Raw genomic sequence first — 19725 nt, forward strand, 5'->3', positions numbered from 1 at the left:
TTTGGTACCGGGGATGGAACTCGGGTCCTTGTGCTTGCAAGGCAGGCCACCGAACCACTGAGCTAAATCCCTGGCTCCTTGAAAATATATTTTTGTTTATATGTCTTCTTTTATATTAATAAAGATACGCTCTCCATTCCACTTCATTGTAGAAATGCTAAGAGACTTTGCTATTTATGATCACAGAACCAGAAATTGGATTATGATCTATTTCTAAGTTTATTCATTTGTTATTATTGTACTACAAAAAATTTGAGTGTTTTGATACTTAGATTCAACTTGCCTATTAATAGAGTTCCATTGTGTATTTGGTTATCTCCTTTAAAAGATCTACACCACCATGAATAGGCAAAAAAAAAGTGGGCCTTGTATGTAGGAATAAATTCCTAATAAGATGTGTTGTATTTCCTCGTAAGTTTTTATTCATATATTTTCCTGTCATCTGATTAAAGGTACAAATGAAAGTAGATCTATATTTTGCCATAAAGAATAAATTACTGGAATCAACTGGGAAAATTTCTCTTCCTGCTTTAATCTTTAAAGGATACTATCAGCATATCTTGTTTTATTGTGCTTCATTTTATTGCACTTCACAGATACTGCGTTTTATACAAATTGAAAGTTTGGGGGCCAGGGATTTAGCTCAGTGGTTCCGCCACTTGCCTCGCAAGCACAAAGACCCTAGTTTGATCCCTGGTACCAAAAAAAAAAAAAAAAATGAAAGTTTGGCCAGGTGTGGTGGTATATGCCTACAATCCCAGCACTTTAGAGGCTGAGGCAGGAGGATCGCCACAACTTCTAGGTCACCTTGAGCTACACAGTGAGTTCAGGTCAGCATGAACTACATAGTCAGACCCTGTCCCCCCCCCAAAAAAAAAAAAAGATTGAAAGTTTGTGGGAACCCTACATAGAATAAGTCTCTGAGCACCATTTTCCCAACAATATATGTGCAGTTTATGTCTCTGTCACATTTTGGTAATTCCCATAATATCTCACACTTTTAATTATATCTGTGATGGTAGTTTGTAGTCTTTGATGTTACTGTTACCATTGTTTTGGGGCACCATGAACTGTCTCCATTTAAGATAGCAGATTTAGTAAATATTCTGTGTGTTCCAACTGCTCCTGACCAGCCATTCCTTCATCTCTTACCCTGTCCTCAGGCCTCTTTATTCCCTGAAATAATACTATTGAAATTAGATTAATTAGTAACTACAGTGGCCTGTAGGTATTCAAGTAAATGGTATTCAAGCAAAAGGAACAATCACACATTTCTCCATTTAAATCAAGACTTGAAGTGAATAAATTTAGTGAGACAGGAGTGTCAAAAGCTGAAGTAGGCTGAATGCTAATCCTCTTGCTCCAAATAGCCCAGTTGTAAATACAAAGGCAATGTTGAAGGAAACTAAAGGTGCTAAGCCAGTAAAACTGAAATTGCCATACTGCTGGTAGGGAGAGAGTTTTAGTGGTCTGTATGGAATATCAAACCAGTTATAACACTCACATTCCCTTGAGCCAAAGCCTAATCTAAAACAAGGTGATAACTCTTCAATTCTGTGAAGATTGTGAGAGGTGAGGAAGCAACAGAAGAAAAATGTGAAGGTAGCGGAGGTTGGTTCATGAGATTTAAAGAAGCCATCTAAACAATACAAAAGGCTGGGTGTGGTAGTGCACTCCTGTAATCCCAGCACTTGGGAGGCCGAGGCAGGAGGATCGCCAGGAGTTTGAGGCCAGCCTTAGGTACATAGTGAGACCCTTTCTCAGAAAACAAAATAACACAAGTGCAAGCAAGTACTCATGTAGAAGCTACAGCAAGTTATCCTAAAGAACTAGCTAAGATAATTAATGAAAGTGACTATACTAAGTAACAAATTTTCAACGTTGACAAAACAGCCTTATATTGGAAGAAGATACCATTTGAGATTTACATAGATAGAGAAGAGCAGTCAGTGCCAAGCTTAAAAGCTTTTTTTTATTTTTTTGGTACTAGGGATCAAAATCTGGGCTTTGTGCTTGTGAGGCAGGCGGCAGCACCACTGAGCTAATCCCCAGCCCCCAAGTTAAAAAGCTTTGAAGGACAGGTTGACTCTCTTCTTAGGGACTAATGCAGCTCGTGGCTTAAAGTTAACTCCAGTGCCCATTTACCATTCCAAATATCTTAGGGCTCTAAAGAATTATAGTAAATTTACTCTGCCTGTGCTCTATAAATGGAACAACAAAGCCTGGATGAAAATACATTTGTTTACAATGTTGTTTGCTGATTTTTTTTTTTTTTGAGGAATTAGAGATTGAACCTGAACCTTACTCATGTTAGACAAATGCTTTACCACTAAGCTACATCCCAAACTCTTATTTTATGTTTTCAGATAAGAGCCTAAGTTGTGCAGGTTGGCCTCAAATTTAAGACCCTTCTGCATCAACTTCTGGAGTACCTGTGATTACAGACATGTGCCACCATTTAGTGAGGTTTGCTGAGTATTTGAAGCCTCCCTAACTGCTCAGGAGAAGGAATACTTTCAAAATATAACTGCTTATTAATGATGCACCTTGTCACCCAAGAGCTTGACAGAGTTGTACAGTAGGTTGAATGTTCTCATGCCTGTTGGCACAACATCCATTCTGCAGCCCATGGATCCAGGTGTAATTTTGACTTTCAAGTCAGACTATTTAGGAAATGCATTTTATAAGGCCATAGCTGCCATCGATAAAGATTCCTCTGATGGGTGTGGGAAAAGTAAATTGAAAATCTTCTGAAAAGGATTATCTGTTCTAGATGCCATTGAGAGTATTTATAATGTGTGAGAACAGTTCAAAATATCAACATTACTAGGAGTGTGGAAGAAATTAATTCCAGTCCTCATGGATAATTTTGAGGAATTCAAGACTTAATAAAGAAGGGTAACTGTAGAGAACCATAATGTACTAAATGTTTCAAAAAAGCTAGAAAAAAGGATTTTGAATGTTTTCACTGCAAAAAAAATTAAGGAAATATTTTTACTTTGATTTGAACATAATAGAGTATATAAATATATCAAAACATCACATAGTACCCTGTAAAAATGTTCATTTTCTATATGTCAAATTAAAAAAATTTTGTCGGTGTTTTTTTTTTTTTTTTTTTTTTTTTTTTGAGACAAGGTTTCATTATGTAGTTCAGGCTGTCCTTGAACTCACTGTAGCTCAAGCTAGCCTCGATCTTCCTGCCTCAGACTCCCAAGTGCTGGGATTACAGGCATGTGTCACCATGCCCAGCTATGTCAATTAAAAATTTTTAAAAACATATAAGAGGAAATAACTGCAGATGTGGAAAAAATAGCACAAGACCTAGAATAAAAGGTGGCATGTGAGGATGTGGCAGGATTACTGTACTCTCACAATAAAACTTTTAATAAATTAGGAGTAACTTCTTATGGATGAACAAAGAAAGTTTCTTGAGATGGAGTCTTCTCCTGGTGATGGTGCTGTGAACATTGTTTTTTGTTTGTTTTTATGGCTAGCAACTAAACTCAGAACCTTGAATATGCTAAGTATGCAGTCTGTCACTAAGCAGCATCCCTAACCCAAAAAGCTTTGTTGTTGTTATTTTGTTTTCCTCTGTGGTGTTAGAGATTGTATTCAGGACCTCATACACCCACTTAACCACTGAGTTACATCCCCAGAAATAAAGTTGCTGTTTTGCTTAGGCTTGCCTGGATTACAGCGCTCAAGTGATCTTCCAGTTTTGCTTTTTGAGCAGCTGGGACTGCATGTGTGCACCACTGCACCCAACTCAATAAAGTATTTTTTAATTACAGTAGTTACGTCATTCTTTTAGATATAATGCTAATGCACACAGTAGACTGACTAGAGCATAGTAGTGTAAGCATAACTTATATGTACAGGGAAGCCAAAAACCTTGTATGATTCACTTTATAAAATAATTCACTTTATTATAATAGTATAGACTTAAACTCACAATGTCTCCAAAGTATGTCTGTATATGGTGAATAGCATTTACACAGTGTTAATGTAAATGTTTTTTATTGATTTGTTTAAATGAGCAAGATAAGAAGATGAGCATAAAGAATATACAGAGGATGTAAAAAATCAAAATTCTGGGCTGGGATTTAGCTCAGTGACACCATGCCTGCCTTGCAAGCACAAGGTCCTGAGTTCAATCCCCAGTACCCCCCCAAAAAAAATCAAAATTCTTTAAATGCCTAAAATTAAGAGGGGCTGTATGCATTTATTACATTAAAAAATGAAGGTAACCACCAGAAAAAAAAATGGAGCTCTTGGGGTAAAATAGTTATTAATAAGACTCAGAAGTAGAGTGGAAAATGGTCAGATGACAGTTAGTTTTTCATATAGGTCTTTCTGCTTTCTGTTTTTCCTTTTGAAGCTATATGCATATAATACTTTGGTTTTGTTTTGTGTTTAAGACAGGGTCTTGCTATGTAGTTCAGGCTGGTCTTGAACCTGGTATGTAGCCCAGACTGACCTCAAACTCAGTCTTCCTGCTTCAGCCCCTGAGTGCTGAGATTATAGGCATGAGCCACCGGTACCTGGCTAAGCTATGTACCTATAATACTTTAAAAATATTTTAGACATAAGAATAATCTAAAGTTCAGGCATTATCATGCCTATAACAATGAGTCTTTGGTGGCCCCATATGGAGGAAGATACTAAACTTGGTAGGTTCTTTTTATTCCCCATGGCAACATTTACAGTTGTCTGAGCTGCTTTTCTAAGAGTCACATGGTGCCAGATCCACAGAGTAAGATATTTGAGGATTCACCTTAATGTTTTAATGAACCTGCCTTTCCTTTGGATAGCATTCCACAGCAACATTCACCACATTTTTTATCACAGCTCATAAAGACATTCACAAAAGAGGACTTCGAGAATTGGCTCAAAAAGAGGCAGGAAGAGCTGGGCATGATGGTGCATTCCTATAATCCCAGCCCTTGGGAAGGTAAAGCAGGAGGATCACTGTGAGTTTGAGGCCACCCTGGCCTACATAGTAAATTTAAGGCCACCTGGAATATATAGTAAGAACCTGTCTCAGAAGAGGGGGGAAGGCAGAAACAGTGGCGTGCATGTCTTCAAAGAGGAGTGTTTTGAGGGCGATTGATAGCAATGTGTCTTTTACTGTAATGAGTTATTTAAATAAGAACCAATGCCGGGGATTTAGCTCAGAGATTCGGTGGCCTGCCTTGCAAGCACAAGGACCCGAGTTCAATCCCCGGTACCAAAAAAAAAAAAAAAAAAAAAAAAAAAAAAAAAAAAAAGAACCAAGATTGATTATGTAAAGGTACAAATTTCCAACAATGAATGTCATTATATTGTATACATTAAATGTACTAATAATTAATTAAAAATAAGTTATTTAAACACTCATATATTTCAATCATCACTTGTATAAACAGGGACTTCTCTCGTTCTTACTGTTCATTTCAGTGTGCTTATTTGACAGTCATTCAGATATCTCCTGAGTCTTTTAAAGACCAAAACATGATAGCCGGGCGTGGTGGCGCACACCTGTAATCCCAGCACTCAGGAGGCTGAGGCAGGAGGATCGCTGTGAGTTCGAGACCAGCCTGGGCTACATAGTGAGTTCTAGGTCAGTCTCAACTACATACTACATAGTGAGACCCTGTCTCAAAAAACAAACAAACAAAAAAAGACCAAACAGGATATAATTCAGAGAACATCTTCACAATTTTGTTACTAAATTTTTTGTGTTTTTTTTCCTGGCAGGTATCCCTTGTATAACTGATTGTGTAATGGCTGAAATTGAGAAATTGGGACAGAAGTATCGAGTGGCTCTAAGGTAGGGGAGAGCTAATCTAGGTTTATTCTAGTTGGTATACTGAAGATTCTTTTGTCCTTCCTTCATATCTTTGCTGTCCAAAGGTTTCTTGGCTAATTATTTTAATAAAAATTAAAACTATGATGGGGGTGGTTGAGACAGGGTCTTAACTATATAGTTGTAGCCCAGGAACTCACTGTGTAGCCCAGGCTGGTCTCGAACACACAGCGATCCTCCTACCTCAGCTTCCCAAGAGCTGGGATCACAGGCAGAGCCACCACGCCCAGCAATAAAACTGTGATTTAAAAAGTAAATATTTAAAGATTAGGAAATTTTAATCTGAAGCTCTTTGAAATAAGTTGCTTAACCATATTGGTCTTATGGGCTTCTTTTTAAGTACCTCTACATTTTTCAACTAGAAGTTATTAGTTTGTTATCTCTTTCAGAATTTCAAGTTTTAAAAATCCATATTTAAGATTTTTTTTTTTTGGTACTGGGGATTGAACTTGAGACCTTGTGCTTGTGAGGCAAGTAGCAACACCACTGAGCTACATACCTGGCCCCTCATATTTAAAATTTTCAGTTTATGAAGCCAGGTATGGTCGCACACAGCTGTAATCCTAACACTTATGAGGCTGAGGCAGGAGGATCACTATAAGTTTGAGGCTAGTCTGGACAATATAGGGAATTCAAGGCCAGCTTGAACTACATACATAGCAAGACCTTACCTCAAGAAAACAACAACAGGGCTGAGGATTTAGCAAAATGGTGTCAACACCTGCCTTGCAAGCGCAAGATCCTGAGTTTGATCCCCAGTTCCAAAACAACAACAAAAAGATTTTGAGTTTACTCCAAAAATCATCCTTGAATTTAGAGTAGATGTGCTCAAAGTCTCTGTGGACCATTATGAATCCCAGAGACCTTTCCAGGGACTTCACAGAACTTTTCATAATAATACTAAGGCATAGCCTTTATCACTGTTGATTTATCCTTGTGTTTGCACTATTTACAAAACTGCTGATTTCTTAGTATGAATCAAAGCAATGGCCTTATACCTAGGTAGTAGTCATTGTATTTATCACTGCTTCCCACTGGCAGTTGTTTTGTCTTTAAACCAGAGTCACTTAATATCCTTGATTGCTGGGCATTAATAGCATACACTGTAATTCCAGTCTTGTTTGTAATCCTGATACCCAAGGAGTCTGAACCAGGAGGATCACTGGGAGGCCCAGCCTAGGCTAGATATTGAATTCAAGGCCTGCCTGGACTGCATACCTTAACTAAAAAAAATATCGTGAAGCAATACATTTTGACTTTATTGGGGCTGGGAATGTAGCCCAGTGGCGCCTCACCTGCCTGGCAAGCACAGGTCCTAAGTTCAATCCCTGATACTGGGAAAATTTTTGACTTTATTAAATCATTTTTTCCCCCTGATACCGGGAATTGAACTCGGGACCTTGTGCTTGCCAGGCAGGCGCAGTCCTATTGAGCCACAACTCCAGACCCTACTTTCTTAAATCTTGATCTGGGGGCCGGGGATTTAGCTCAGTGGTTCTACCGCATGCCTTGCAAGTGCAATGACCTGAGTTTGATCCCCGGTACCCCCCTAAAAAAAAACTATATTAAATCTTGATCTTGAAGTACACATCAGTATTCTATGTAATGAAATAAGTATACACAAAGAATATACATAAAACACTTGCTGCATACCAAAAGACACAGGTTGTCTCAATGAAAATCATTTATGTGTGTGTTTGAGCCAGTTGCTTTCGTGTGTGTGTGTGTGTGTGTGGGTGTGGGTGTGGTATTGGGGATTGAACACATCCCCAGTACATCCCCACCGTTTTCGGGCCAGGGATTTAACTCAGTGGTTCTGCCGCCTGCCTCACAAGTGCAAGGACCCAATTTCCATACCTGGTACCGAAAAAAGAAAACATCCCCGCCCTTTTGATTTTCTTTTCTTTCTTTTTTTTTTATTTTGGTACCAGAGATCGAACTCAGGACCTTGCACTTGCAAAACAGGCAGTGGAACCACTGAGCTACATCCCGGCCATGTTTTTGGTTTTCTGAGATAGGCTCTTGCTACACCCAGGCTAGCCACAAACTTATGGTGCCTCCTGTTCCTCAGCCTCCTGATTAATGGGATTACAGGTGTGTGTCACCACATCTGGCATATTTTTATTTTTTATTCATTTACTCATTCCATCATTTATGGGTAGGGTCACAATGAGTTGCCCAGGCTGAGCCCAAACTTGTAATCCTCCTGCTTCAGCTTCCCAGAATGCTGTGTTACCAGGTATGTACAGCACACCCAGCTCCAGCTGCTTCTTCGTAGATTGTCATTTTTATGTGAAAGAGCCACTGACAAAATCTAGTTACTCAAACTAACAGCAATATTCAGTCACTGTAAGAACAATAACTTACTTATTGCTAGTGGCAAAATTCAGGCTTTCAAGTTATGGAAAATCATGAGTGCATCACATTCCTAATACTAAAGACTTTTCTGTTGAGACCAGTGTAGACATTGAGTGTGATTTTTTTTTTTTTTTTTACTGTATAATGAAAGGTATCAGTATTTGGAAAATCCGTGTACCTGGATTAATCACTATTTTCCAGATGACTAATACATGATGTTACAGAATCATTCATGGATAAAAGTATATTTGAAGTATAATATAAGGCGTGGTGGTGGTGGCACATGCCTGTAATCTCAGCATTTGGAAAACTGGGGCTGGAGGATTGCTGTGAGTTTGAGGCCAGCTTGGACTATAAGAGTTCAAAACCAGCCTGGACTACACGAGACCCTGTCTCAAAAAAAATTTTTTTAACTAAAAGATAAAGTATTAGTATAAACCAATGGAGGGGCAGGGATTTAGCTCAGTGGTGCCACACATGCCTGACAAGTGCATGGTCCTGAGTTTGATTTCTGGTACAATAAACCAGTGGATTTATTTTCTTCACCTTTGTGTAGGTATATACATACTATAAATTCACTAATTTTAATTATAAAATTTGGTGAGTTTGGCAAATATGTACAATCGTGGAACTGCCATCATAGTCATTAAATAAAGCATTTCTATAGCTCCACAAGTATGATTTTTTTATATGAAATTCTAGAAAAAGCAAAACAATACTAATAGAATACAGATCGACGGTTGCTGGAACTAAGGGTGTTAGAGGAGGATTAACTACAAAAGGGCACAAGGTGATGGAAATGTTCTACATCTCAATGTAATTGTGGAAGAAATTCTATGAATACATAAATCTGCTAAAACTTATTTATAGCTTTCTAATTTATAATAATTATATAATTATATCTAATAAAGCTAGTTTTTTTAACTGCAAAAGAGGGGTAGTATTGTTTAGATCAATAGGAAAGGGACAGACTATTTAAAAGGATTTTACTTGTACAAAGAGATAAAACTGGGCCAAGCGTGCTTGTAGTTGGGAGGCACTGGGAGGCAGAGGCCTCAGATTTGAGGCAAGCCTGGGCAACATAGTGAGTTCAAGATGACCTTGTCTCAAAAAAACGAAAAGAAAATTGGATCTTTATCTCACTTTGTTTAGGGGGAGAGTTTTGAAACAAGGTCTTGCTATGCAGATCAAGCTGGCTTTGAGGAGCCCAGGCTGGCCTCAAACTCCACAATCCAAGTTCAGGCTTTGCAGGCATGAGCCGCCACACCCAACTTCAGTCTCACGTCTCAAAATTAATTCCAAGTAGGTTAAGAATCCAAACTTTTAGTGAAAAATACAGAGAGTATCTTAGAGTTGGAGATGGCCTTCTTAAGTCCAATTCATAATGGAAAACTAAGCAATTTGACTATATTGGAATTAAATACTTTTTTATAACAAGATACCAGAAACAGTGAGAACAAGCCACACATAGTAAGAAGGTATTAGTGACATTTATAATCAACAAAAGCATTATTTTCCAATGGAAGTTTAACAAATAATCCTTAAATTCGTAATGAGATAGTTCATACACATTAAATAGGGCTCCCCAAAAATCCCTCCCCCTTTTTTTTTGAGACAGGGTTTACTATGTAATTCAGGCTGGCTTTGAACTCACTAGCCAAGGCTTGCCTCCTCAAACTTGGAGAGATTCTTCTGCTTCAGCTTCCCAAGTGCTGGGATCATAGTTGTGTGCCACCGAGGCCGGCCATGGCAAAAATTTATAGACCTACTTGATAATGCTCAAAATAGTGGAGATTATGGAGCATTAGGAATTATACTTGACTACTAAGAATGTCAATTAGATATCACTTTGGAGAGCAAACTGGAAATATCTAATAAGATCAATATTGTCTATACTTTTACACCATCTTTCAACCTGAAGATTAATCTGTAGTTTGTGAAATCAGTATGAGTCTCAACCAGTACTTTTTTAAAACTATAATAAAATAGATCTTTCGTACCATGCTTTATGTCATAAAGGTTGAGCACTGTTTCACACATCTTTTGTGCTCGTTTTTTTGTTTTGCTTTGTTTTGTTTTTGAGACAGGGTCTCACTATGTAGTTGAGACTGTCCTGGAAATCACTATGTAGCCCAGGCTGGTCTTGAACTCACAGTGATCCTCCTGCCTCAGCCTCCCAAGTGCTGGGATTACAGGTGTGCGCCCCCACACCCGGCTCTTTTCTACTCTTATAAGTATGTATGTCTGAGGAAACTGTGTGTGAGTGAACTGCATTTCATACTGTGGGTCCTGGTAAAATAGAAAGGCACAGCCATAGTGAAACCCATATACATATATTAAAGACAAGTACTGAAGTTTTTCATATAAGAGAAAAAAACTGCAGGCAGCCAGAAGTCCATTAAGAAGAAAATACTGAGAAGCTGAGGCAGGAGGATCACAAATCTGAACCCAGACTGGCCAATTTAGCAAGACCCTATCTCAAAATAAAAAATAAAAAAGGAGTGGAGGGGTAGCTCAGGGCAAAACTAGTGCAGGGTGGAATGGTGGGAGAGATAAAGAATGTTGTTGAATAAAATACTGTATAGGAATGAAAATGAGTGGACTAGAATTACGTGACAATGTAGATAAATACCAAAAACAATGTAAACCAAACAAGAGCATACATAGAGCATACTACTTATCTAAAGCTTAGAAACGTACAGCCAGGTATGGTGGCACATGCCTGTAATTCCAGCACTTGGGAGGCTGAGGCAGGAGAGTCACCAGGAGTTCGAGGCCAGTCTGGAATATATACCAAGACCCTGTCTCAAAAAATAAAATAAGTAAAAATGCAAATCAATACTACAGTTGTTCATAGGTGTACATGTATGTATATAGTAATATGCGAGTAATATACACTACCTGTGTATAGTAAAATGTGTATATGGGAATGATAAATACCAAATTGGAGATAGTAGTTATTTATGGAGGGGACAGATAGATTAGGGCTGAAGAGGGGGCTTCCTTTTAAGTTGTAATGCTTCATTTCTTCAATGCAACATTTAGTAATAGTGGATATAATTAGTTCAATGATGCTTTATCCTTTTTTGTCTTGAAAGACTTCAAATTACAAGGAGGGAAGAGGCAATTATTTTTTAAATAATAAAAATAAAGATTGGAAGGGAGAACTGGGCATTTAGCTCAGTGGTTCCGCCACCTGCCTCACAAGCACAAGGACCCCAGTTCAATCCCCGGTACCAAAAAAGATTAGAAAGGAGACAAGACATCAGGTTTGGTTATGAAGAGAAACAAAACAAATAGGGTGTTGGCCAGAGGGGATTAAAAGTAAATTGTATTTTTGCTTTTTTTTTTCTAAGATGGAAAGGACGGCCGGGGATTTAGCTCAGCCGTTCACTGGCCTGCCTTGCAAGCGCAAAGACCCGAGTTCAATCCCCGGTACCAAAAATAAATAAATAAATAAAATGGAAAGGACCAACAGTATGTTGTTCTGTTTCTAGGAAAGAGCCTGTAGAGAGGAGATATGATTCCAGAAAGGAAGTTCACTGAAAGCTGAGGCTTAGCATACTTCGTTTCCCAGCTACCAGCCTTCTATTGCGTCCTCCTCAACCAGCCTGCCTAGTCATCCCAGGACAGAGCTGGGCTTCTGACACTGTGTCCCTCAGAAATCTTTCTCAACTGGCTCTCACCTCTGAAATGAAGCCCCTATACCAGCGTCAACAACTTTTTCTAGCCCTATTTCACCTTCCTCCTAACTTTTTCCTGCCTGATGTGCTCGTTGTTCCTGCAATGCCAGCAAGACATCTGGTAGATGGTGGTTCCTCCATTTTGAACATATCTGTCCTCACTTTGCTTGGTGCATTCTTTCATCTTCATTGTATCTCTTTTTTTTAAATACGCTCCCCACATTGAAGTAATGAACTACACTGCAATATGGAACATTTTGAAGCACCCAGTACTTGTGTGCTACTTTGTATTTTTGTTCAATTCTATCACTCACCATTGCATAATAGAAAGCACACAGCTTTAGGAATCAGACTTGGGGTGGGTGGGTCTGTCTGTCTGTCTGTCTTTCTTTTTTGTGGTACTGGGGATCAAACTTGGGACTTTGTGCTTGTGAAGCATGTGGCAGAACCATTGAGCTAAATCCCTGGTCCTCTTTTTTTAAATTTATATGAAAATGATACCTTTGAATTATGGCAAACTATAGAATATACAAATAATAAAAAGGTAAAAAACTCCTTCTCCATGTTCACTTTTTTCATTCTCCTGTCCCCCAAGAGTGATGACTGAGAAGGGTTAGTGAATATATATATATATAAAAAAAGAAGAGTATTGGAGAAATTAGAGTAAAAAATAGCATTTACCCCCCTTCAGTTTGAACACTTTACTCCCATCTTTCTCACATTTTCTGAAGCAGTTCTGGAAGTCATTTTTAAGTGTCTTTTCGAGGTGTGATCAAAATTATGGTGAATGCTCCTGCCAAGCCCCATCCAGTGGAAAGGCAGCCTCTTAATAACAATAAGGAATGTCGTCATCTACATTATTTACCCAATCTAGCACCATGTGACTTTTGGCTCTTCCCCAAAGTCAGAATGACCACAAAAGGTAAACATTTGGATCCACACAGGACCTGGAGCACAACTAAAGACACTCATGAAGAAGGACTTCCAGAAATGCTTCAGAAAGTGGCAAGAAATATATATATATTTCATTAGGCTGTTTTGTTTATTCAACGGTTTAGTTTAGGTTCTTAATTTTTGTTGTTGTTCTTGTTGTTTTGGTACCGAGGATTGATCTTAGGACCTTGTGCTAGCCAGTCAGGCACTGTGCCACTAAGCTACCTCCCTGGCCCTACTACAGGTCTTCGTACCTACGATGTTATCTCACTTTTTAAATAAGATAGGGGCACCAAAATATATTTAACTTTTACCTTGTTAGTGGATATTTAGATTATTTTTGGTTTTTTGCACTTATAAACTATTACAGTAACCATCTTTGTGCCTATCTTCTAGAACATTTATTAATACAGCTTCCTAAAAGTGAAATGTTTGTGTTAAAATTGACTTGGTTTTGGGCCAGGAATTTAGCTCAGTGGTTCTGCCACCTGCCCTGCAAATGCAAGCTCTTGAGTTCAATCACCGGTACCAAAAAAAAAAAAAAAAAAAAGGCTCTGAATCCTGGCATTTCCCTACTGTATTGGTTTCCACAAATTAATTTAACCTTTCTGAACCTGCTTCCTCATCTGTAAGATGGAAATGAAGTAATTCAGTTTTGTGATGATTAAATGATCTCAGGCACACCAGCTGTCAGAAGCTTTGACTCCTTTTCCTGTAAGTTGTCATTCTAGTTAGGGGATAAGCTTTCAGAGGAGAGGGTGCTTGAAAAATCCACATAAATCATGTTACTTTTGTTTCACTGATTGAGGAATGGGAAGTTATCCAATTGCTTGACTGTTTTCTTTAATTGAACTTTATAACTTTCCAGGATTGCTAAGGATCCACGATTTGAACGATTACCTTGCACACATAAAGGAACCTATGCAGATGACTGCTTAGTGCAAAGAGTAACTCAGGTATGGTCAGTTTTTCAGTGTTTATTTTGAGCTTTAAAAGAAAAAAAGGGATCTTATCTCCTGAATGTTCAGTAAATGGTCAGTAAAGTATCTAGGAATATAAATGATCATATATATATATATATAGATAGATAGATACACACACACACACACACACATTTAGTATTCCTTCATAGAAAGCATAAGCATCCTCATTTACTTGAAAAAGTGGATTGAAATTGGGGAGAAAACATGGTTTCAGATCTCAGCACCTGCATAGACTAGGTATGTAATTTGGAACTGTTACTGATTTTTCATTACATAAATCTCTGTTAAATGGTTTAGGTGAGTTAATGTAGTTATAGTAATATATCAGATTCCACCTCCCTGTGAATCTTAAATAAGGTCCCATCTCCTCACTATGCAAAATTTTATTCTTCTCCACCACGCCTAACCCAGAAATGTTTCTCAGTAACGTCTAGGGAGCTTCCAGAGTGCTATCTCACATATTCTGGAATAAATAGGCTTTGAATTCTTCTATTCTGGAGTCTTTATCAAACATAAGAACTGCTACTACTGATTGTTCTTGTGTTTGTACGTGTGGGTGTGCATGTTTATGTGTGTGGAAGGAGTGCTGGAGATTTGAACCCAGAAGTGCCAAGGTACATCCTTAACCATTTTTTTCATTAATGTTACTCAGAGACAGGATCTCACTCAGACTGGCTTCAAACTTGTGATCCTCCTCCCTCAGCCTCCCAAGTAGTGGGAATTACAGGTGTGTGCCACCATGCCCACCCTATAAGAACCTGTCTGGGGCTGGGAATGTAGTTCATTAGTAGAGCAACTACCTGGCATGTGCCAGGCCCTGGGTTTGATCTCTGTCACTGGTCAGGAGGGCCCTGTCTTATTGAAGACGATCATCTTTGTCTGCTGACCACTCTATCCCTTTACCTACTTCATCCTGTAGGAGGAGCCAGCATTTCCCTTAATTTTCCGCAGCGTGTATGATAACCATGATGCAACATGAGTTTTATAAAACTCAGTGGAGATTTGGATGTGACAGAAGTAAAGTACAACACAAACTAACTCCCAGCTGACATCTAAATGACACAGCTTTAGAACTTCCCGTCCTAGAGATCCCTGTCTGGGTTCCTGTCCGAAGGAGTAGCTAACCTCTGCCACTAAGAGGGCTCAGAACGTTCCTAAGCCCTGAGATCAGGGAAGAGAGATCTGTGCCTCCCATCTGAATCACTCATTCTTCATGAAGTCCCTGGGGTGTTTTCCAAAAACTAAGAATTATCTGTCTTAACTGTGAGTGTCCCTTTCACTGAAGAGTTGGAAAATGGTTTACAACTTGTAAACATTTATTCTTTTTTTATTTTGTTTACCTCTCCCCTCAGGATTTTTAGAGCTGCTGGTAATGCACTGGTGGTACAGAGCACTTATAATCCCAGCAGTCTGAGAGAGTAGGCAGGAGGATCACAAATTCAAGCCCAGCCTGGGCAATTTAGTGATTTGCTAAGACCCTGTCTACTGAAAAATGCTGCAGTGTACTTCAGTCCAAAGGCCCCTGGCTCAGTCCTCATTGAGGGTGGGGATATTCTCGAAATTCCAGACAGCTTGTTATATATTTTATAAATATGAACTCCTAGTGTGAAATAGGAAAAAAAAATGGCTAAAGAGGAAGTGGGAAAGGGCAAGGAAATAAGGGAAAATAAAAAATGTGGAAAAATGGAAAACAAAGTCTTGGTAAATAGAGAAGGGTGAAGGGTGTGAAGGGAGGGGAGAGGTACGGGGGAAAAACAAGAACCAAGACACATCAGGTAAAAGGTACAAGAGCCCAATGATAAATGTAACTGTATTGTTTGCTTTAAATGTACCAATAAACTTAATGGGAAAACAGTTGTTACTAAATGAGCTCCTAGATTATAGGTGCTCAACAAATTGTTACAGCCTTCCTTTTGCTAATTACTTAGAAAGTGAATGATTCTTCAGGCTGGTCAGTGATTGTGGTATTTTCTAATAGTATTAAGTATACCGAATTCTGTGAACATCAGTGGGTGATTCTTTCAGCACAAGTGTTACATTGTGGCCACAGTTGACCGGGACCTTAAACGGAGAATCCGGAAGATCCCTGGAGTTCCTATCATGTACATTTCTAACCACAGGTGAGAAATTGCTCTTGGGAAAGGATTAGAAGTATACAGTTGGTAGCAGTTAAAAATGAGGCCAGTTATAAGGTTATAGAAGAATTTCAAGGAAATTGCTATATCAAATATTTATATGATTATATTTGAAAGAATAAGATAAAGTAGTAAGAACAAAGGCAGAAGGAAAGACAGGATTTAAGAATGAAGCAGTCATTCACATTGTTACAGTAAGAATACTAGAACAAACAGATGTATTGCTTTCAGAACAAAGCATTTTAAATAAAGCTTATCTTTTTGGAAGGATATCTTTTTTAAAAGATAATTTCTAACAATATCTAATCTTTGATTACTACCTCATCTGGGAAACAAAAAGCTTATTTTTAAAACCCCAAAAGCTGTTCTGCAGCATTCCTGGATGTTTCCACATCATTCCTCAGATTACTATTGTCCAGCTTTGCAGCTGGGGGTAGTACTGTGTGGTGAGATGAAGGGCTAAATAGTTGGATTTCCTTGGACTCAGATCATGACTCCCCTACTTAATAACTTTGTGACATTATAATAATCTAATCATCAGTTAGCTGAAAGTCATTCATTGTGAAATTCCATTACAATTACTCCCCCTGACAAAAATGATTCACAGTTGGGATGAGAAAGTTGCAGGATGAGTTTTTAGATAGGTTCTGTACTCACCTTTCTTACCAGTGTTAATTTTCTGTCCTGATCAGATACAACATTGAGCGGATGCCAGATGATTATGGAGCCCCTCGGTTCTAATTCTTACAAGACAAAAGTTCCTCTGCCTTCCCTGGACCAACTTTCTGTTTTCAGTTCACTGAACATGCTACAGCTTGAATTATTATTCACTTATTTGCTCTATTATCAGCCAAGTATGGTTAAATACATTTACTTTTTTGGCAGGGGGTGGTACTGGGGATTGAAGTCAGGTCCTTGCGCTTGCAAGGCAGGCCACCAAACCGCTGAGCTAAATCCCCGACCCTTACATTTACTTTTTGATGCTTTTTGAAAATGACAATTTGTGTCCTTTTTGTTTTGTTTTGTTTTGTTTTTTTGTACCAGAGATTGAACTCAGGACCTTGCATTTGTGAGGTAGGCAGCGGCACCACTGAGCTAAATCCCCAGCCTGTGTTTACTTTAAAATTTGTTGCATCTTTTTATAAATCAGGTGCTCCATTGGCAGTTTACATAATTTGATCTACTCAACAAACATTTATTAAGTTTATGGTGGGTACTTATTAAGATATGTTCCTGTCCTCAATACACTTATATAGAAGAGAAAAACATATTAATGAATAAATACCATAAAATAAATTGGATGTGATGGTGCTTACTGTAATGCTAGCACTTGGGGGGATAATCACAAGATCTAGGTCAGACTGGGCTACAGAGTGAGTTCAAGGACAGCCCGGATTACATAGACCCTGTCTCAAAAGAACAAAGAGAATGTGGCTTTCCCTTTATAGGAATAACCCAGAAGGATATGTGAATCATTTCACTGTTACCCATTGGCTACAAGTTCTAGCTGCAAGTGACGTTGGGAAAGTTTCCGGTCCAAGGACCCAGCTAGAAACGTGGATGCTCTATTACTGTAGAGAAGGGGGACATGAGTACTCCAGCGTTTTTGTTTGCCTGGAGGTGTATGGTCACGTGGTGTGACTGCTGTGACTGTACTTGCCCTGTTCAGATGACTGCCAGGACATTTTTATGAGTAAAACATAGGAGAATTCATTGGGAGATAAGGCATATTCCCTCATCTGAGAGGGCCTTATATGGCATCTCAAAGGATTTGGACTTGATCCTGAGAATTCTAAAATAACAGGCAGAATCTAAACACTATAAAAAGATTGATAAGTTTGAATGTATTAAAATTATAGATTTCTGTGTAAGTCACTTTGCTTCTTCACATGACAAGCAATGATGAGAAGGTTTTCTGTCATACTTATTCGAGGGTGTAGGGAAATGGTTACTCATAGGTTTTTTAAAAAATTAACTTTATTTCTTCATTAATACGTATTTGTCATATATATTGATCATATTCATCATAGGGAATTTGTTCCTTATATAAATATCTTAATTCTTTTCTTTCCTCATTCCCTTCTCCTCCCATCAATCCTTCTTTCACTCTAAGCTTTGTTTCCATTTTTTCCTTCCATTCTCTATAGGTACTCATGTTGACAACAAGTTCAAGCAGTCATAGCCATTTTAGACTGCTGTTTGACAAGACCCATTAAATTAAAAACTACTGCTATCCTGTGACCACAATTCTATTTTTTGGTTACTTAAAAGTATCATATAGGAAGCTGGGCATGGTGGCGCATGCCTATAATCACAGCACTCGGGGAGGCTGAGGCAGGAGGATTGCTGTGACTTCGAGACCAGCCTGGGCTACATAGTGAGACCCTCTCTCAACAACAACAACAAAAAAGTATCATATAGGTGATTTACTTTAAAATATCTTTGCATGGGGCTGGGGATTTAGCTCAGTAGTGCCACTGCCTACCTTACAAGTGCAAGGTCCTGATTTCTATCCCCAGTACCAAAAGAAAAGAAAAGATCTTAGCACGGGTAATGTGATATTATGTGTGTAAAGAAATAGTCATGGGGGCCAGGGATTTAGCTCGGTGCCACTGCCTGCCTCGCAAGTGCAAGGTCCCAAGTTAGATCCCCCGTACCCCCCCAAAAAAGTCACATGTTACAAGAAGTATTATATGAAAATGTTTATTTCACAGCTATTTATAATAGAGAAAACTTAAAAACAACCTAAATATCCATCAAAAATGATTTAACTATGACATATTGTAAGCACTTAAAAAGAATGAAATACATTTAAAAAGGGGCAAAGAACTTAAACAGACATTTCTCAAAGAAAATATTCAAATGGCCAAAAGGCAGATGAATAGATGCTAACCATCACTAATCATTAGGAAAATGCAAACCAAACTCACAATGACCAACCCTCTTCTGGAGGCTAAAGGAAGCTGAGAGGATTTTCAAGAGTTTGAGGCCAGCCTGCACTACAGAGCAAGACCCTGTCTCAAGAAAGAAGGGAGAAGGCTAGGGATTTAGCTCAGTGGTTCCACTGCCTGCCTTGCAAGTGCAAAGTTTGATCCCTGGTACCAAAAAAGAAAAAAGGGGAGAGAGATCACAATGAAATACCATCTCGCACCCCTGAAGATGGCTGCATTAAAAAAAGACAAGGATTTGTACAAATTTGAACCCCTATGCCAGTTCCTCAAAAATGAGATCATTATATGCTCTAGCAGTTATACTTGTGGGTATACAAAAGAATGAAAGGCAGGATTTAATTTTTTTTTTTTTTTGAGACAAGATCTCACTACATAGGCCATGCTAGCCTAGAACTTGCCAGCCTGGACTCGAGTTTAGGATCCCCTTGCCTCAGCCTCCCAAAAGATAAGATTATAGCCATGTGCCACCGTAACCAGCAAAAGCAGGAACTTTAAGATATATCTATTAGTAGGCTAACCTAATAGCTCTCTTCACCTTTCTGAGTCCACAAATGGCTCTCCTCAGTCTGTAACCTCAATATATATTTTTATCAACGGGCTTAATGCCATTATATTGTAACTATTGTCCTAAGTTCTTATCCTCTCCTACTAGGTTGTGAGCTCTTTGATGCGAGAGACTATACTTTCTTTATTCTCAGTTTTTCTAGTTCATACCAGGGTCTTAGCACTATCTCAGAGAACCACATTTAATTAAAAAATTTCAGCCAAGCATGATGGCACACACCTGTAATACCAGCACTGAAGAGGCTGAGGCAGGAGGATCACCATGAGTTC

At 38.6% G+C, this 19725-nt stretch overlaps 1 protein-coding gene across 1 annotated transcript in view; it reads left to right on the forward strand.

Moving 5' to 3' along the window:
* Fcf1 (FCF1 rRNA-processing protein) overlaps positions 1 to 16868 on the forward strand; it is a 20736-nt gene extending 3868 nt beyond the window's left edge. The window contains exons 5-8 of the mRNA XM_010645499.3: positions 5740 to 5812; positions 13691 to 13778; positions 15831 to 15925; positions 16633 to 16868. Coding sequence (XP_010643801.1) covers positions 5740 to 5812; positions 13691 to 13778; positions 15831 to 15925; positions 16633 to 16681 — 305 coding nt within the window. The 3' untranslated portion in view covers positions 16682 to 16868. The remainder of the gene's footprint in view (positions 1 to 5739; positions 5813 to 13690; positions 13779 to 15830; positions 15926 to 16632) is intronic.
* The last annotated feature ends 2857 nt before the right edge of the window (positions 16869 to 19725 follow it).

This window comes from Fukomys damarensis, unplaced genomic scaffold, assembly GCF_012274545.1.
Source record: "Fukomys damarensis isolate Sample0158 unplaced genomic scaffold, DMR_v1.0_HiC HiC_scaffold_21, whole genome shotgun sequence".
Lineage (NCBI taxonomy): Eukaryota > Metazoa > Chordata > Mammalia > Rodentia > Bathyergidae > Fukomys > Fukomys damarensis.